At 51.7% G+C, this 19,190-nt stretch overlaps 9 protein-coding genes across 9 annotated transcripts; 5 read left to right on the top strand and 4 right to left on the bottom strand.

Moving 5' to 3' along the window:
• Window positions 1–460: 460 nt before the first annotated feature.
• On the bottom strand, window positions 461–1,353 carry rsm25 (mitochondrial 37S ribosomal protein mS23; the record flags this gene model as incomplete). Its single annotated transcript, XM_056913195.1, has 2 exons — window positions 461–812; window positions 923–1,353. The coding sequence occupies 2 exons, from the start codon at window positions 1,351–1,353 to the stop codon at window positions 461–463; spliced, it is 783 nt and encodes a 260-aa protein (XP_056762044.1).
• A 432-nt stretch (window positions 1,354–1,785) lies between these two features.
• N7458_009814 (pentatricopeptide repeat protein) lies at window positions 1,786–4,317 on the top strand (the record flags this gene model as incomplete). The annotated part of the gene is made up of 1 exon (XM_056913196.1): window positions 1,786–4,317. The coding sequence occupies one exon, from the start codon at window positions 1,786–1,788 to the stop codon at window positions 4,315–4,317; it is 2,532 nt and encodes an 843-aa protein (XP_056762045.1).
• A 599-nt stretch (window positions 4,318–4,916) lies between these two features.
• On the top strand, window positions 4,917–6,685 carry N7458_009815 (putative RecQ family helicase RecQ; the record flags this gene model as incomplete). Its single annotated transcript, XM_056913197.1, has 4 exons — window positions 4,917–4,999; window positions 5,052–5,170; window positions 5,229–5,263; window positions 5,321–6,685. 4 exons carry the CDS (start codon window positions 4,917–4,919, stop codon window positions 6,683–6,685), a joined length of 1,602 nt encoding a protein of 533 aa, XP_056762046.1.
• Window positions 6,686–7,658: 973 nt separating this feature from the next.
• N7458_009816 (uncharacterized protein) lies at window positions 7,659–7,830 on the bottom strand (the record flags this gene model as incomplete). The annotated part of the gene is made up of 2 exons (XM_056913198.1): window positions 7,659–7,725; window positions 7,790–7,830. Coding segments are annotated over 2 exons (108 nt in total), but the record flags the coding sequence as incomplete, so codon positions are not given.
• Window positions 7,831–7,862: 32 nt separating this feature from the next.
• Window positions 7,863–9,769, bottom strand: N7458_009817 (KH domain-containing protein; the record flags this gene model as incomplete). The annotated part of the gene is made up of 8 exons (XM_056913199.1): window positions 7,863–8,316; window positions 8,373–8,581; window positions 8,634–8,801; window positions 8,855–8,907; window positions 8,969–8,990; window positions 9,203–9,352; window positions 9,408–9,487; window positions 9,562–9,769. 8 exons carry the CDS (start codon window positions 9,767–9,769, stop codon window positions 7,863–7,865), a joined length of 1,344 nt encoding a protein of 447 aa, XP_056762048.1.
• Window positions 9,770–10,607: 838 nt separating this feature from the next.
• N7458_009818 (acetolactate synthase regulatory subunit) lies at window positions 10,608–11,636 on the top strand (the record flags this gene model as incomplete). Its single annotated transcript, XM_056913200.1, has 2 exons — window positions 10,608–11,398; window positions 11,459–11,636. The coding sequence occupies 2 exons, from the start codon at window positions 10,608–10,610 to the stop codon at window positions 11,634–11,636; spliced, it is 969 nt and encodes a 322-aa protein (XP_056762049.1).
• A 362-nt stretch (window positions 11,637–11,998) lies between these two features.
• On the bottom strand, window positions 11,999–14,889 carry N7458_009819 (uncharacterized protein; the record flags this gene model as incomplete). Its single annotated transcript, XM_056913201.1, has 5 exons — window positions 11,999–12,337; window positions 12,453–12,625; window positions 12,680–12,997; window positions 13,082–14,026; window positions 14,079–14,889. Coding segments are annotated over 5 exons (2,586 nt in total), but the record flags the coding sequence as incomplete, so codon positions are not given.
• A 395-nt stretch (window positions 14,890–15,284) lies between these two features.
• argB (ornithine carbamoyltransferase) lies at window positions 15,285–16,430 on the top strand (the record flags this gene model as incomplete). Its single annotated transcript, XM_056913202.1, has 1 exon — window positions 15,285–16,430. The coding sequence occupies one exon, from the start codon at window positions 15,285–15,287 to the stop codon at window positions 16,428–16,430; it is 1,146 nt and encodes a 381-aa protein (XP_056762051.1).
• Window positions 16,431–17,424: 994 nt separating this feature from the next.
• On the top strand, window positions 17,425–18,767 carry N7458_009821 (uncharacterized protein; the record flags this gene model as incomplete). The annotated part of the gene is made up of 2 exons (XM_056913203.1): window positions 17,425–18,397; window positions 18,457–18,767. 2 exons carry the CDS (start codon window positions 17,425–17,427, stop codon window positions 18,765–18,767), a joined length of 1,284 nt encoding a protein of 427 aa, XP_056762052.1.
• Between the last annotated feature and the right edge of the window lie 423 nt (window positions 18,768–19,190).

Below are 19,190 nucleotides of genomic sequence, written 5' to 3' on the forward strand. Positions count from 1 at the left end.
CCAAAGATCCCAAAATGCACATTCTTTTCCTGGAAGAGGACTGATCCAGTCTTAGAGAACCATCTACGACCTCAATTACAGCGAAGTTTCAGTCTGGTCCATGCAAAATGTCCAGGAAATGAATCATTAACACCCGACCTCCCGCTTGGAAAGGTTTCCGTGGCAATTGGAGAGGAAATCGGAGCGGAAATATACTTCTGGAGTCGACGAAGCTTGTTATCACCTACAGCCTTGGAAGTATGCCCGCTAGGTTATTACTGGCAGGAAATTCGAATGGCAAGAAGTGAATTTCTGTTGTGGAATAGAAGGCTATGGGAATACAGTGTCCAGCAGAACTAATCAAATAATATACATGACCATCAACTCGGGAACCCTGGAAGTTCAAGACAGCGCCCTCCCAGGCAAGCAATGCAAAACAGGGCAATGACTCTAGGAGATCAATTTCAACCACAGCTATCTTTTAGACCGGTACGTCTGGCTGCTCAGTAAAGGTCTCCTCCTTCTCGCTTTGCTGTTCGAGCGCAATCTCCGGGGCTCCTGAGAGCGCAGCCGATCGTTGCTCGAAAAGCTGAGCCTCTGTCCGAGCCCAGACCTTCCACTTCTCGTACTGCTGGTTCTCTAAGTCCATACCGATCTCCAGGTGGGATGGACCAAAGTTGGCACCAGTGGCCTCGGCCTCCTCGGCAGCAACCCGTCGTTCAATGTCCTCCTGCAGACGCAGGCGGTAGAATTCTCGACGGGCGATATCATATGCATTGCTCTTGGTCATATCGGGCTCATTGTTCAGGAGCCAAAGCTGGCGTTGGACGACACTATTGAGAGAAAAGAAACGCGTGTTAGTATTGGAAGACGTGTATTCCCACACGGAAGGTTGCCCTATATCGGGTCCCCGGAAATGCGGATTTGAAGAGTAAACACGTACCTTTCACCATCCAATCGCTTTCCAGGCTGCTTTATCCGACTCCAGTCGTAGTTCTCGTGGTCTTTGCCAGTGCTCTCAAGAAGCACGCGAGGCCGAGCAAGCTCCCAAGGGTGATCCCGGAAGAAATCCTGTCGTAGCTCATCCTCCTCATACTTGAGTTCCAGTGGCTGGAACAATCGGCTGGGCTTCTTCGACTTTCGGCGATTCTCCTGGACCTCGAAAACGACCTGCGGCTTCGATGATCCTGCAACGGTCTTCATCCGTTGTCGGACCAGCTGGTGTTGAGGAGGAGGGGTGCGAATGAGGGTCTCGGAAGGGGGAATCTCGCCAACAACGTCAACCCATTGGGGGAGCTTGTTGATCTTTCCACTGGCGAATTGGTTGAGCGCAGTCTTGCGCACTCGGAGCGCGGTGAGGTTGATTTTGCCCATGGTGCCTAGGACACAATCAAGGGAATGTAGTTCGATGACGAGTGCTGGGTGATCGGGTGGTCGAGGAAACAAGGCCCTGCTGTTGACAACACGAAGATCACCCGAATTGGACGTGAGAAGACGGGCAACGAGGACGTGGAGGCCGTGGAAGTCGAAGTGCTGCGATGCTGCGGGAGCGAAAAAGATGGGATTGGGCAAAACGCGACTCCGATTGGTCGAGGCGGGTCCCGCTGCAAAGCCAGAAAGTCCGGCCTTCAGAAAAACACCCCCAAGCTACCTACTCGACTGCTTTCCTGACTGGCGTGTCCTCTCCTTTCATCTGTTCGCCGTCTGCTTCCTGGTCCGAGAAGCAGTCCAGGCTGTCTCGTGCGATCGGCCGTTTCCTCCTTCGGACATGCATGGCTAAGCCAATGCCACGATGTCTGCGCTCTCATGCCTCCTCCCAATAGGTCCCCCAGCTCGCCGAGCCTGCGCGATCCCCCCAAGCAGGCCTTGGACGAGCTACTTCTCTCTCGACCGTCGATGTCTCATCCGAAGCCGTCTACCTACCATGCCTCCGTTCGCCGCTTCTCCACCCGCCGTCTTCGTCCCTCCGTCGCGTCAATAGCAGACATTTTTGTCGGCTCGCTGGTCCTAGCAGGTTTCTGCCATGAGCACACACCACGACACCGAAGCCTGTCTACAATGCCATTGAGAACATCGGAGACGCAGCTTCAAAGGTTTCGCGGCAAACATGTGATTTACGGACGTGGACAATTGTCTACGGGAAAGCGTTGGGAGTACATAGGATCTTCGATGCAATCATCGCGAGCTCGATCTTGGCTGAGCACTGCTCTACTCCCGGCGGAAGAGCACTGTCATGCACATGATTACCCAAAATCGACATTATCAAAACAAAAAAGGGGGAGCGACGAAGTTACTCGGTCCGGGTCAAGGGAAGCGGCGGGCGAAGCATCACATCGACAAACTTGGCCGCAGTTACTGGACTCATTAGTAGATCCCGAAAACACGGCTGGCCATGCGAAGGATCTGTCTCCAATTGCATTTTCCGCCGACTCGGAATTGCTCACGGCCCCCAAGGGTGAGACGCGCCTTTCGTATGACGAGAAGATGCATCGCATGAATTCGAACCTTTATCGGCGAATTTTAGGAGACGATTATGAGTGGACTGAGCCCATGGATGTTGTCTTTCCAAAAGACAAAGTGCATCCCAAAAGAGAGGTGACTGAGATTTCGAACGATGAGATTGCCCTGCACAGGCTATCAGTTGCGAGGCTGATCCATGTGCTAAACCACGAGAAATCACCTTCCACCTCATACCTATTTCGTCTGTATAGGGATATTCCTGCACCGGGAATCGCAAAACTACCTCGGAACATTCGCGGACAACTATTGAGGGTTTTTGCCAAAGCTCCGAATCGACGTTGGGCTGATGCCCGGCGCTATCTTGCCTTGGTGCAAGACATGATAAACTCGGAAAAGAGTATGTCTCGTTCGATGTGGACCTCTGCTGTATATTTTGCTAGTCGAGGAAGTGGGAGTGGCAGGGTTCTGAAGCGAGACCTTGTGCGTGCGATTGGCGTCTGGCAGCAGATGGAACATGTGGCGGGAATCGAAGCAGACGACGTGGTGTTCAACATCCTGTATGATGCTGCCATCAAGGCTAGTCAGTTCACTGTTGCAGACCGACTCGAACAGGAGATGAAGAGACGCAAACTGGACTTCACTCGCTTTGGGCTGGTTGCCAAGATCTATTCCGCTGGTGTGCAAAAAGATCTGGATGGCATTACAGAAAATTTTCAAAAGTTCGTGAAGGCCGGTGAGCTTGTTGATACTGTTGTCCTGAACAGTCTGTGCTCTGCCTTTATTCGAGCAGGCGATCCCTCCGCGGCGGAACAGCTGTATGGCCGCATGATCGAGGCTCAGAAAGCGAAACTGAGCACGGATCGGTCACTTACAAATGATGCAAACCGGGTGGTTTTTGGGCACTCCCTTTCATCGGTGTTCTCCAAATATCGGACCAACAGCAGGGCATTTGGCGACTTCCTAAAGCGATCTCAAGCACTCAAGCGCCATTCCCCCAAACATCACCAAGCTCTTCAGGACTCCATTCCCATGACTCCAGACACACGCACCTTCTACATCTTTCTCCGATATTACGCACGCCAGAGTGGACAGTTCGATAAAATCGTGATGATTCTCCGCGACATGGAAAATGCTTTCGCGGTGCCTCCCCATCAGATCGTCTATATGATGCTGTTCGAGGGGTTCTCTATACATGGCCTTCAGAAAAAGGCGTGGTCCGCCGAAAAGCTTCGCCTCGTGTGGCATGCGTACTTACGGGCTTTGCGTACTTCTAAGGCAAGATTGGATGTACAGCAGAGGCACCGAAGTCCACAGAAGATGGAATGGGAAAACCCCTTGGCCAATGCCATGCATCTGGAAGATGAGCTGGACGGGGTAGTGGCCGATAAATCGGACGAATTCTATATGCATCTCCCGTCAGCGAGCAACGACACAGAAACAAACTCCACGCCACTTTCCGAAAAATCAGATGAATTTACTGAGCATCATCTGGATGATGAAAATTTCTTTGACATGGACTCCGAACCCTCTTCGACCCCGCCGTCCGACGACACTTCTGAAGCAGAGTTTGCCGTCGCTCGCAGCGAAACGTCCGTCTCTGAATTAAGCCAACCTGATCCCATCAGTATCGGCATGCACCAGCCGGATGACCTCGACAAGCATCTTGAGAACGGGGTCTTTGTTGGCCGCAAGATGATTGTTGTCATTTTGCGTGCGTTTGGTGCTTGTTATGGACCCAAAGAGGTCATGGAGGCTTGGCTGCAACTGGAACGACTTTGGCACCCTCATCACCGCAAGGCGGCCGACGTGCTTGCTGTTAAGGAAGAGCTGGACAAGCAGATGTCGAAGGGTCCTCGTCCAAACTGTAACATAATATAGATAAGGGGGTGAGGTGCATTGTGATTGATACCTGTACATTATACATAGAACCGCCATACCCGATTCAATTCAGCGAGATATTCTTTCAAAAGTGAAGGCGTTCTTGGGTGCAAAAAACCAACAGCTTCCCGATGATTCTAACACAAATACCGAGTACACACGCCTCCAGACATCTTACATATGGTATACGCAATCACAGACGTGCCCATATAATTAGGGACCTTGGTTATTCGGTGACTATTTAACCAGTTTCGATGCTCCAAAGTTCGACTATGCTACCTTGCAACCGAACTTCTATGGGGAGCTCGACATCAGCACGAATACGTAAGGAGAGAAAGGGCCAATTGATATGCACGTCCACCTGCGAATTATTGATGCTGACAGAAAAGCCATCCGTTTGCCCTTTCCCTCTTTCGCCTCACCCGTTGTCGCTGCGCCATGGTTGCCGAATTGAGAAGTGCTCTTTCTCAAGAAATCAATATGAAGTCACGTGATATCGCGTCTCCCCAGCCGCGACGAGAACGCGGTTGGAAGCCACGCATCAACCATCAGGCGCACATGGCAATTTTCGTGAAAGTCTGTCTTTGACATGCTACCAAATGGCTAGTCGGAAAGGTCTGCCACAGCGAAAACCAGATCTAGAATTCTATTTGCATCGCGTGTTCCGCAAGAAAGCGTTCCGGTCGGTACACGGATTGCCGAAAAACGCGTCAACTTTGCTGACTTGGTGCTAGTCCACTGCAACGAGAAGTTATCGCGGCAGTTGTTGAAGGCCATGATGTATTTCTCCAGGCATCTACCTCGTTTGGTAAAAGCCTGTGCTTCCAACTGCCCGCTGTCATCAGTAATGGGCGTAAGTCTCACACCCTATCTCTAACCATACTAGCAACACCTCACTGACATCGTCCAAGTCACAATTGTCATTTGCCCACTTCTTGCATTGATGGTATAGTAAACAATTTTTCAATTTTCGAGTGCCATATACTAATCAAAGCACCGATAGACGGATCAAGTTAATGCTCTCCAGGCTATCGGCGTACCAGTCCAGACTATCAATTCCAGCACGCCTTTGGCGGAGAGGCGCTTGATCATGGATGACATGCTTTCAGGGCATCCTCGCACCCGTCTCCTCTATGTGACTCCGGAATTATGCCAGACAGACAGTTTCCGCCGCAATCTTTCCATTGTTCACCGGCAGGGCCAACTGACCCGCGTTGCGATTGATGAAGCCCATTGTATCAGCGAATGGGGCCATGACTTCCGTCCAGCATACCAAGAATTAGGCTGGTTCAGGAGGAACTTGGAGGACCCGCCAGTGCCTATCACGGCCCTCACTGCTACTGCCACCCCACGAGTCCGCGCAGATATTATCACAATGCTGGGCCTGAACTTCACCAAGCTCAAGCTTTTTAATACCCCATCTGCACGTCCTAACATCCACTATGAAGTACGGTACCTTCAAAACTACGACGAAGATGATGATATTTCTCCGGAAGACCTTCGTATGCAAGATCTATTGGCTTGGCTGAAGGCCATCAAACGCCGTCAAGAAGCTCGCAGAGGCGCCCACACAACAGCACAACGTTCACCTATGTCCGGGATCATCTATGTTGGGACACGTGCAACCTCGGAAGACCTTGCCGGCAGACTAGACTCCGAGGAGTCTGTATCGGCGGTGGCCTACCATGCCGGGCTCACCTCGCAAGATCGAACTCGCATTCAGGCGATGTGGACCTCACCGCAGCCACATCAACAGGACAGCAACGGAAAGCCATCGCCCACTTTCTCAATAATAGTTGCAACTAATGCTTTCGGAATGGGCATCGATAATTCCCAAGTCCGTTTCGTAGTCCACTGGACCCCACCACGCAGTTTCGAGGGATTTGTGCAAGAATCAGGCCGAGCAGGTCGCGATGGCCGGGCAGCGGCTTCTCTCGTCTATTACAACACCCAGGAGCGTGACCGAATCGCCGATCGTCTCATGCGCGACGCGGAAAATGTCCGCAATCGTGGTGGGGCGAAGGCTTATGTTGCTGGACTTCTTAGGAACCAAATGGCACGACGTGAGAGCTACCAAAAGGTCGTTCGATACTGTGAGACGGTTACGAAGTGTCGACATGCACTGATCAAAGACCTCTTTGGGGACTATGAGTTGGAAGAGATGGGCTCTCAGCAACCACCTTCTACATATGGTGGCGCAAAGGTGAACCAGCTCAACCCATCTGCATCTCCGTGTGACTACGCCTGCGACTTTTGCAAAGAGGGTCCCTCTGGTTTGGCAAAGCGCAAGGGCAAGATGCAGGCCGCTGATGCTCTTTATGGGTTTATGATGGAACGGATGAATGACCTACGTGAAGATTATGCTTAGCATGGATCCAACTCCCTGGGATGGTGGGCTGTTTTTTTACTATTGCATGTATTCTCTTGTTGTTTTCTTGCTATGTTTAATACTTGCATTGTTTTGGTGTTCGGGGCTGGTGCTTTTCATAGAAAATTAGAGACACTGGTTATGGCCAAATGCAATGACGACGAAAATACATGATTTATCTCCAAGGACAGCGTACCAATTTCGAACCCGTAGACAAACTCTACATGAACTGAGGCTGGATTCAAATTTTTAGATCAGAGACCCTCCAGGCACCAGGTATTAACTAAACATCGTACCCAGGTCTGATCCAGGATATGCGTCGCAAGTCCTTTTCAACGTTCCTTCCCATGGACTAGGGCAGTTGAACAAATAGAGAACTGCCCTGTTCTCGAGGGTTGGGAAACTCCTATATGCCCTTGCAAAGGGCTGTGCGGAAGCAAAGCAATTATTATTTCCGAAGTTTAGGATGCAGACCTCCGACTCGGCTGGGTTAGAGGAGGCTTAGTCAAGGCCAAGCGCTGTGAGTATTTTTTTGCATTATCAATAAGACATTCGTCGTTATAGTCATGGGCCTTTTGTTTGGTCTCATCCATATCGGCGGTGAGTCTGGGTCTAAGGAGGGAAAGGAGAACACGCTCAAGGTACAATAAGATCTCGATGGTCTGACCAAAAGTTAGGTGGGAAAATACACACATTGAAGATGTTTCAGAGTCCAGGTTACAGCCGAGAAGGGGAGGCACTTGGTCATATTATCCAAACGATTGCGCGGCGATAGTATTGCCCATCACCTGATTTATGGAAGACGAAGAGCACTAGAAAGACTTAAGACAAGAAAACACCTTTCTGAAAAGAAGCAAGCACGACGGCCGATACGACCATAGAAATATCGCAGGAAAAAAACATGGCTGTATCCTTTTTATCCACTTGGAGCTCCATCAACCGGATTTTTGTATGTTCCACGCCCCAACTGACCGTAGCAGAGTACCAATGTGCCCGCCTGCGCAACAACTGTGGGATTACAGACCTGGTGGCGGTGGGACCTGGAAGAATTAAGTCAGTCAAGCTCGCGTCTGAGATCACGGTTTAAAGAACACAATCACGTACCGCACCGTAGCTACCTCCGCCTGGTGGTGGGGGAGGAGCATCAGAGCCCGGGGGAGGAGGGGGAGGCGCTTCGCTAGCTGGAGGAGGGGGGAGGAGGCACCTGGCCCTCGGACGCTTGTTGTTGCTGCTGGGCGGCAGCGGCTTGCTGGTAGTATTGATAGTACGCCACGTAATTTTGATATCCACCATAGGCGGCGTAGGGGTCAGCGGATCCATAGTACTGAGCATACGCGCTATAGTCGGCACCAGCAGCGGTCGAAGCAGCCGGGTCAGTGGGGCTGGCAGAGGGACCGGGAGATTGCTGGTGATGTTGCTGATGACGGTCGTTGTATCGATCTCTGTAACCGCCGCCTCCGCCTCCTCCGCCTCCGCCACCACCGTGGTAACGGTCTCCACCGCCGCGGCCGTAGCCACCATAATTGTGCTGTGGGGGATTGTCCTTGAAGTGTTGATACTGTTCCCGGACGTTGGCCAAGAGATCTTCGCAGAGCTCCTTGGCTGCTTGGACGTCATCAGGGTCAGGGCCACTTTGGAGAATGATTAGTATGAGAGTTTCTGAATCAGGGGGTTCCGTCAAACTCACGCGACATGCAAGAACATCGGTTCGTCGCTTTCCCGGCCAGTGCTAGACTCAATGAATCCAGAGCCCCGGCCCTTGATCTGAACGCGACACCGAGTCTTCTGTTGAATGTGCTTCACGTAGGCACCGCCCTGGCCAACAACCTGGGCACGCAGATTGAACCCGGGGATTGGCTCGAGGTCAATAGGAATCCGCTCATCGGGCCATTTACGCTGTATACAGTCAGCAAGTTTCTTTCCCTTGGTCATCAGTAGAGAATCATACGCGACCAAACTCGTCCCGCTCTACTTGCTGCTCGGGCTCCCTCCTACGGAACCGTCGCTCGTCGACTAGATTCGGAAGTTCCTTCTGCATCAGATCCTCGATGATCTGCACAGCCTTCTCAAGACCTTCCTTGTTGGTGCTGGTCACATGAAGGTAAAGAGGAGGGTTCTGCAACAAGATCAGTAATTGGTCCAGTATCAGGAAAGAGAACGAGCACATACGGCAGAGGTCGCCATATTTTTGTCCGGATAGTAATTTCCTCGGGTGGTGACATCTTGAAAACGAGTAAGCGGTAAATCTCTTTATCCATATGAATACACGAGAAGGAGGCGTACCGGCGCCAGTTTCATCTTTGATCTAAAAGTCACGCAGCCGAGGTTAGCAGATGCCACAGAGGTGATGTAAGGTGCTGTGCATTTAGTTGGTTTGAGTAAGCTTCATCCAACCACACACAAGAACATGAGATCAAAAGAGAACAAAGAGCGTGATGGACCCAAGCATAACCATGCTTCTACACCAGAAGTGGACAGGGGTCTGGAGAATCAGCCAACGACAACAGGAGTAATTACCATTTTTTGTGTAGAACCCTTGGTCAGGGTATATCGGTTCCGTAGGTCGTTGATTTCAATGTCCTTGATATAGTCTCCGTCCGCGACATAAATCTCGGTCTTGGGGTTGCCGTCTGCGTTCGAGTCCGACTGCGCTCCGGGGCTATCAGTCTACAAATGTGGGTTAGCACTGGTTAAAATTCAAACAGTGTTTGGTATGATTTACCGAGCGGATCGGTGGTACGTCGACATGCTGAATGCCCTTCTTTGCCTGCAACTGAGCATTGATCTTCGCGGCGGCGGCGGCTGTTCAAGAAAGGATCAACAAGTGTTAGCTATGCAAAACCTCTTCGCAGCCCGAAACTTAGCACCGGACTTACCTGCTGCTGCTGCTGGATCAACCGCAGTCTTTGCCGGAGCATCTCCAGCCGGGCTGCGCGGCTCGCGACTCAGTGGACTGCGGGTACGAGTTGACTCGGATTGTCTTGCAGAGGGAGATCGGGAGCGACGATCAAATCGAGAGCGACGAGGCTCGGGGTCGGTTTGGTCGAAGCGCGAGCGCTTGACTCGGCGATCTTCGTCGGTCATGGCAAGGGTTGCGTGTGAGGTGGAGGAGAGTTGTAGAGGAGCCGAAAGGTGATTTGGAGAAAATGTCAGGATGAAAGGCGGGAGAGCGGAAGTTTCCAGGAGGCAGAGGGAACGGAATCGACGCGCGGCTAAAGGATTGGATCAGCACCGATATCAAGAAGTTTCACACTGCCCGCGTCAGCTAGTGCGCCAGAATTGACAGTCAGAAAACTCCCAGAATGATCTCCTTGACCAATCGTCCTGATGAATATCAATTGCACGGAAAATGCTCCTAGTCACGTGTAGATGCATGGCGCTAGTCCTAGAGTGGTAATTTAATAAAGGCTTTAGTTACAAGCCTCCTTTCGTGAGCTTTGATACCGGACAGTATAATAGACCTTAGTATTTTTTTTTGGCTATAGTAATCCACGGAGGAATCTTGTCTAGTTGGCTTTCTGTTGGCTTGCAAGGTCTTTCACCCTCTGATGGTTGCATGAAGCTATACTTACTCGCCTTGGCCTTACCAATTATTCCTAGGTAACTAATCCAATGAGCAAACATGGAGAAGATTTTCAAGAAGCATGTACTTTCAAAATACATACTGCGTCTTTCAGGTACCTCTCAAGCACCCCCCGAGACCTCTATACCTGATATACTACTACATCCGATGGCCCAGCTGTTTTGCATTTGCATAGTTGCATGACACTATCAGCGCTCGGCTGACACTAGTCCTAATTGGGCTAGCGTGGTGTGAGTCAGCTGCCCCGAGGTCGGAAGAGCAGCCCCAGTATCTTGCGAAAAAGAATCCGGAGCATTTGTAGTGATTCATCGCACAACCCTCTGTGATCCTGAATCTACCATGGCTTTCAGGCGCCCATTGACGCTGTCCTCGGTGTCGGCGTCGCTGCTGTCGCAGTCTACAGCTGCTGCTCGGTCTCGTACTGCTACAGCTCCTCGTTTCAACGCTTTCCGCGCCTCCTCCAGCAGCTCGACCTCTGCTCTGGCCTACAAGGCATTGCACCGCCGCTCGCCTCTCCCCCTGCCGGTTTCCGACGCCTCTCCTCAGTGGGATGCTCCTACCGCCGTCTCCTCTATTCTCTACGAGACTCCCGTGCCCCCGAGCAATCCTCCGAAGCGCCATGTCCTGAACTGCCTGGTCCAGAACGAGCCCGGTGTGCTGTCCCGTGTGTCCGGTATCCTGGCCGCCCGCGGCTTCAACATTGACAGTCTGGTTGTCTGCAAGACCGAGGTCGATGACCTCTCCCGCATGACCATTGTGCTGCAGGGCCAGGACGGCGTTGTCGAGCAGGCTCGCCGCCAGCTTGACGACCTCGTCCCCGTCTGGGCCGTGCTGGACTACACCGACTCTGCTCTGGTCCAGCGCGAGCTGCTGCTTGCCAAGGTCTCCATCCTTGGCCCCGAGTTCTTCGAGGAGCTCCTCCAGCACCACCGCGAGATCACTACTCCCGCTGAGTCTTTGAAGGAGGGCCAGGGCCACGGCATCCATGAGGTTGAATACCACCCCCGTAACCTGCCTCCCAGCCAGGCTCTGCGCCACAAGCACGAGCATCTGGATGCTATCACCCGTCTGGCTCACCAGTTCGGTGGTAAGGTTCTGGATATCAGCAACAACAATTGCATTGTTGAGGTGTAAGTCTTATATCCGCTTCCGATGTGTCATACTTCCATACTGACTCAACCGCTCCACAGCTCCGCCAAGCCCAGCCGTATCGACTCCTTCCTCAAGCTGATCGGTCCCTTCGGTATCCTCGAGTCGACCCGTACCGGTCTCATGGCTCTGCCTCGTTCCCCTCTGTCTGAGCAGACTGAGGAGATCGAGAAGGACGCCGCCGACGTTGTCGATGCCAGCACCCTTCCCCCCGGCTAAGCGCATTTTCAAGCCTTAAGACAAAAATATACATACCCAATACGATTTTGGTTTATTTGCAGTGCAACCCTTCAATCCTCTGTGCGAATTTCTGTTCAGTCCTCTGTTTTATTCTATGGCCGATGCTACTCTCGCCATCATTTGTAAAATGTCACAATCTATTGCTTTTCGGCTTTATCGGATGTTCCAGACTTCCTAGTCATCCCTAGATGTAACATTGAGCCTAGGGTACTTGGATGCAATCGCATTATACTTCATTAGTATTCGATAATAGACCCTCACACAAACGCCAGCAATAAACCTAAGACAAATGCATCATTTCGTTTACGATGCGACAGCCGCCCAAAAGCCAACCAAGTCCCTCATATCCTTACTTTGGCTACAATCCCATTCCCATGGTAGTGAATGATATCAGCGTAATTTTTAACCCGCACACCAACCTTAGCCATGGCATCCAACTCCAACTCTTGCCCGATAGCCTTACGCAAGGCGTCATAGCCCACGCCGCCCAAGTCAAGATCCACTGGTAACCGAGGCGAGTGGGAAATACCTGGCGGGACATCAAATGGTTGGTGGTAATTGATGCGGCCTAATGGTTCGTCTTCGTAATATGATGTCGCATCAATTGAGGTGACTGTGATACTAGTCTCGACCGTAGGGGAGAACATGGTGAACTCAACTGTTGAAGAAAAGACGTGGAGCTAAGAGGTTTGAATATTAGCATGTGATGGTTTTAGGCGCTCGCACCGTACAATGCCGACGTGGACGATATTGTCATGCATGCAAGGTCTGGTCTGAAAGTAACAGGAAACATACCGTTGCTTCTTGTATGAAACGAGGAGGCTTATCATCCTCATCACCCGGTGCTCGAGGTATCGACATATGAGGGACGGGAACGTCCAATGGCAGTACCGAAAGAGCTTTGCCAAGGTCTGGGAGAGTAGGGAAAGTCCTCTCGTGTGTCTTAATTGTCACAGTTGTGTTTGCTCCTGCAATGAGTGAGCCATTCAGCCATTCTTTCATCTCTCATCTGGGGGGCCTACCTGAAATATAAGAAGAAACGAACTTCCGCCCAGCTTCTACGCCAGCGTGGCCGCCGTTATTGAATGGGTCCCATGACATCTGAATCGAGACGTTGGTATTGTTCCCAGGGACTACTGATAGATTGCGGGCAAAAACATGGCCTACGGCCGTGTTGTTGAATAGCATCTCAACATCGAAAAACGGAATGGTTGCAGAGTAATTTGTTGGGTTTGTAAAGTTCATGAGAACGGATACGTCCATAGAAGTTTCCGTAGTGTCACCCAGCTGCATGGACACGATGGTAGGATTGAGGTGGCTGATCGATTTTCCAGCCGGAACTATGAGGTTGTCAATCAAGGATTCACAAAATACGCAGCATCGATTTATACTACTCTAGATTCATGAAGATAACGAAAACATACTGTTGACGGGCACGTTCCCTTCCCCGGGAATCCCGTGCACGGCGAAGCGACCCAACCCTGTCGAAACCTTCACGTCTACGGTGGCAGCAACATGCAAGACGACTCCCTTGCTACCGAAAAGCATCTCTTGGACGACTTCTGCCAACAGATCGTTGTCCGTTACGTGTAATGGGGCGTCCTTGATGGGGAACTCCACAAGCAGTGCTGAGGAGCCATCCTCGAGCTCCACCCTCGTCGAGTTGGAGTCTTGCCATTTGTCAATGTTCAAGACGCCTAATTCCTCGCCATGGTAGTATACGTTCGTGAGAGCTCGAATGTTCGGGACCTCGACTTGAACATTCATCTGATCCGGCAACCCGATGAGTACCTTCACCAGGGCAGATACAGTAGGCTGGGAGTCTGGGGATCCCGGCTCTGCAAATGGATTGGGAAGCGAGAAATGCGTATCAGTCATGGTGAAGTTCTTCATCAAATCATCCAAAGGATTGCCTGCGAATGGCAGCGGCACGGTAACACTGCGTAGGAGATCCGCAATCCATTCTGGGGTTTCGGTCGATGGTGAATCTGCACCACGGACATAAATAGTGGACTGAAGACCTTGGACGTAGTTCGATACCAAAAAGTCCAATGGTGAGCCGTTTCCTCCCGGACACGTGGTGGTCAATTCGTCAGGTAGTTGATTGATGAAGCCTTGAGCATTGATTATGGTTGGTGCGTCCGAACGGACTTGGACTTCAGCCGTTTTGGCATCGGCAACCAGAATATAAGGGTCACCAGGCGAGCAATTTGGGACAAATACCGCAAATTCAAGTGCGGGAATTGTGAGAGCAACAGGGGAATCAATGCCTGCCGACACTTGAACGTCCACTATCAAGGCTCCTTCTGCGGCATCATGTACGTTGAGCTTGGTGATGTCAATCTTTGGAAGCGCAGGGAAATCACTTTCTTTTTGGCGGTCAGTATCAACCCGAGTACATCGCATTATGGAAATTCTTACCTTCGAATGTGATGGTATCCGTCAAGGTCTGGGTACCAAGGCCTAAGATGCCTGATCTCAAATGCAGGGTTGCCTTTCCTCGCACACTCAGGCGCGCTAACCTTCCTTCTACCCAATCTCTAGCAATTGAATGCAGGCCCTTGACGTCTCCTGCAGTCAAGTTGATCAGAAAATCAACATGGGTCTGATGCCCATCGCGAATGTTGACTTTAATAGATGGTAAGTTGGCATTTCCCACGAGGATATTTCCATACTCGGGCAAATACACATCAACACTTGACTCGCCCGTCTCGACCTCTCGGGCGATCCAGGTGATGAAGCGCCCAAAGTCGCGCATCGGCTTGGCCTTCACACGACGAGCATCCATGACAAAATCGCCCTGGACTCGGGCTCGCACGCCATCTTCCGTTGTGGAATCGATCGATAGTGCAGTTGGTTTGAAGACTGCTGCTTCTTGAGCGTATTCCTTAACCACCGCCGGTGCAGCAAAGGCAAAAATCAGGATCCCCAAGACAGCGGTAGTCAGTGCCACGAGAGATATCACAATTGGCCACCGCACTCGGCTCCGCTTCTTGGGTGCATCGTCATCATCATCCGCCAACGCTGACTCGGATAATCTTCGCTCTGTACCATATGTAGTAATGTCATCGTCGCGACGATGGAGTAGGGGTGTTGATTCGGATGATAGTTCAAAGGATCGGTGAGGTTGGTCGGGACGAGGGGCGGTGCCTGAGGATGGGCCTGGCAAAGAGGATCTAGCCTGCCCGTCCAGCAGCGGCCGACTCTCCTCGTCAGCCATCACGGCCAGACAATCTATACGCAATAAAAAACAGTCAATGATATCTCTCGCTCTCTGTTCCAATGAAACGAACTGGGGAGGTGAAAGAGGGAAGAGGGAAGGGCGATGACGAATGACGATAAGCTCACGATAACGGAAGTGTGGAGAGATTGGACTGGACACCTGAGGATTTAGGCTTCGAGGCGCCAAGGCCAATCAAGACGGCCGCACGTCTCCGGACTGTTTAAGTTGACTTGTTGAGTCATTGCGCTTTCCACTTTCTTTGCGCTCCGATTCCCGGCCCATCCCTCTTCCCTCTTTCCCTCTTTCCCTCTCTCATTGCACGCTGCACACAAGCACACAACTCCCGTCCCTTCCCCTCCCAATCTCCCTTCAATCTCCCTTCAATCTCCAACCCACAGCCCACCATGGCTAGCGGTCTTAAAGCTGCCACCCGTTATGGCGCCCAAAGTGTAACTCAATTGGCCGCCGGCTCCACCTCTTCCCTGAGTCGAACACTCCAGGCTAATGGACTCCGACGATTCGCCCACCAGACTCAAACCACTCCTCCTACCTCTCCCTTCGCTCCCCGCCACCTCCTCTCCATTGCAGACTTGACGCCCGCGGAATTCGCGACTCTGGTGCGCAATGCCGCCTCGCACAAGCGGGCCATCAAGTCCGGAGCTATCCCGCAAAGTCTCCTGGGATCCATGACCGGAAAGACTGTCGCCATGATGTTCAACAAGCGGAGTACCCGTACCCGTGTTTCCACAGAATCTGCTACCGTCCAAATGGGCGGCCACCCCATGTTCCTGGGCAAGGACGACATTCAGCTTGGCGTGAATGAGTCAGTATACGATACCTCCGTGGTGATTTCCTCCATGGTTTCTTGCATTGTCGCGCGAGTCTCGAAGCACTCTGATGTGGCCGATCTGGCCAAGCACTCCACCGTCCCCGTGATCAATGCCTTGTGCGACTCGTTCCACCCTTTGCAGATCATCGCCGACTTCCTCACTATCTACGAGACCTTCACACCCAAGGCCCACGGCCTTTCCAGCCTCGGTCTGGAAGGCTTGAAGATCGCCTGGGTCGGTGATGCCAACAACGTTCTCTTCGATCTGGCCATTGGTGCCACCAAGATGGGTGTTGATATCGCCGTCGCTACGCCCAAGGGCTACGAGATCCCCGCCGAGATGCTCGAGATCATCCAGCGTGCCGGTGAGGGTGTTGCTACTCCTGGCAAGATCACCCAGACCAACGTCCCCGAAGAGGCCGTCAAGGGTGCCGACATCCTGGTGACCGATACCTGGGTGTCGATGGGCCAGGAGGAAGAGGCCAAGAAGCGCATGAAGGCCTTTGAGGGCTTCCAAATCACGAATGAGTTGGCCCAGCGTGGTGGTGCCAAGGAGGGCTGGAAGTTCATGCACTGCCTGCCCCGACACCCGGAGGAGGTTAGCGACGAGGTTTTCTACAGCCCGCGCTCCTTGGTGTTCCCCGAGGCTGAGAACCGTCTGTGGGCGGCTATCTCAGCTCTAGAGGGCTTCGTTGTGAACAAGGGCAAGATTGTGGAGTAAATAAAAGTGGTTTTATACCGTTATACCAGGAGTTATGCTTAAGCCCGTCTGGACAGATTCCAAGCCTGGCGCATCCGGGGGATACATAAAATTTTCGGGATTGTAATTAAATCAAAAAAAAAAAAGTTCCAATCTACATGATCATGCAAGAACGTGATCCGGAAAGAGTACCATAGGAGTCTGTTTCTCGGAATACACATTTCTTTACTGAAGGTGGTGTAGGAAGCATGGAGCTTTGATGCCCGGCTGAAGGACCACCAATTACCAGCGGGATGATTAGTTTAAGGTTCGGCTGACTCGGCATTTCAGCCCAACTGCCTCTTGACTGAATCGGCTTTCCGTCCATTCGCTGACTAAGAGAACCCCATCCGACACCAGTGGGGGCCTTCGGATGCTGAACGCCACCACAATGGCGGGGCTTCCGATCACATCATGGTCCTGCATGGGTGAGGCTACTCGGTGTTTCATAGTACTACTAGGGTTCAAATGAGCGTAAAGAAGAATGCGATCGATGAGCTTTTAATGGTTATTGCTTGGGGTGATTTGATGAGTATTTGTTAGCATTTCATTCACTATCTAGATGATCGTAGGCTATTGCCCTGGAAGATATATATCGCCCATTCGATCAGCAAGTATGAGACAGCAAACAGTTCCAACACAGTACGGAGACAGGGAGAACATATGCCTCTCAATGATGCAATCCTCCGTTGGATCGTCCGGGATATCCGCACACGTTTACAGTAGCCCACACTCGGGAGAACCAGACGCACTATTACCCCACGTCCAACTCCACGCTCCGAAAAGCCACCTCCAGCTTGGACTGATCGGATCGGTAATCCTCCAGGCGGGGAGATGCCGATATCCCGCAAAACACGCTGGATATATATAGCTCGCGCGAGGGGCCATTATCACCCCTCTTCACACACTGTACATTTGCATTTGCATTTCCTTCTCGTCCCACTCTCGCCTCTGCATCCATTCCACTCCGCCAAAAATGGGCTTCGAGAACAAACGCATCGCCATCGTGGGCGGCGGCCTCGGTGGCATGTCATTCCTGAATGCCGCGCTATATGCCGGTCTGAAGAACATCCAGCTCTACGAACAGGCACCACAGTTCGCCGAAGTCGGCGCGGGCGTGAATATCACCTCCAATGCCAACAGAATTCTCGACGCCTTCGGGTTGCAGGAGAGCATGACGCGGAAGTCGTCACGCAAGTTGCCCTGTTACATGGAGTATCACAATTACAAGACTGGCGAATATCTGGGTCACATTGAGGAGTTCTCGCAACCGCCTGCTCGTCTGTTACACCGTGCGCATCTACTGGACTCGCTAAAGGAGCGCGTGCCAGAGTCCTGCTTGAATCTGGGCAAGCATCTCGCGTCGATTGAGCGGAATACTGCTGCTGGGGCTGCACCGTACACTCTCCGTTTCCAGGATGGCAGCTCGGCAGATGCGGATATCGTTATTGGTTGCGATGGGATTAAGTCGAATGTGCGTCGGGATATGGGACTGGCTGATTCCCCCAATTACTCTGGCCAGGTAGTGTACCGCGGCTTCGTCGACTATAAGGATCTGCCCGAGGAGACAGCACAACTGCTTCGGAAAACTGTCAACTTCCGTGGTCCTAAGCGTCACGTCTTGATTTTGCCCATTGGCAACCAGGAGACTGGCACTGATCGCGCGGCTGTCATTGGGTTTATGTCGGAGACGCTTGATGCCTGGGACTCGGAGAGCTGGATGTCACGATCTGAGATCTCGAGCTTGCAAGAGCATGTGCGCGACTGGTGCCCGCAGGTACAGGATATAATTGAGGGTCTGCGCAAGGGTTCCCCCGATGGCCGCATGCTGAAACAGGCGCTATATGTGCGTGATCCTTTGGACAAGTGGTACGAGATGAAGGAGGGTCAGAAGGACTCGGGTATCATTTTGCTGGGTGATTCTGCCCATTCTACTCTTCCCCATCAAGGTAAGTCTCTAATCCTCCTTTCTATTCAAGACGTGTCGTTGACTAACGTTATTCTACAGGTCAAGGCACTTGTATGGCTATTGAGTCGGGAATCGCTCTTGCAACTATTCTGCGTCACTGGAAGACTGATGATCTGGAGTCTGCATTCCAGTTCTACCAGAACCTGCGCAAGCCCCGGACAGACCGGGTCACACAGACCAGCTACGAAGCTGGCAAGTTGGCTAGCTCTGATTCACCAGACGGGATGACTAACAACTTCAACCCCGATGCACTGTCTGAGCGGATGAAGTGGATTATGGAGTATAATGTTCTCGACGACTTGCGAGCCAAGGGGGCTGATGTCTTGGATTTCCATGACTCCCGGCTGTGATTCAGCGCGAGGACTTTGCACTTTTTTGTATATACTTTGGCCATTGGTGCACAAATGATTCGTTTAATGAATAGACATGCCATACCTTGATTAAATTTTTCCATTTGTAGATCATGCTCATTTGTTGCCGTGATGTGGTGCATATCCTCGGTCATGCCACTCGTTCAACTTCGAAGTATATAATGCTGCAGCAGTGACCTGACCGGATGATCATCTGGAACAACCACCACTTTTGCCAGAGACTCATTTATGCTTAATCTTGAAAGATCACCCTATTCCACTGAGAATATATCATTCACTTGTATGAAGCTTCAATCCTGACCTTGGCTATAAGATATGACGACACTCTTCTAATCCGAGTCAAAGCCGAAGTGCACGGCCACTTTCACATGCCACACGTGAAGTGACTCCGCATTTCTACGG

This window comes from Penicillium daleae (assembly GCF_028827525.1).
Source record: "Penicillium daleae strain IBT 16125 chromosome Unknown utg000008l_segment0_segment0, whole genome shotgun sequence".
Lineage (NCBI taxonomy): Eukaryota > Fungi > Ascomycota > Eurotiomycetes > Eurotiales > Aspergillaceae > Penicillium > Penicillium daleae.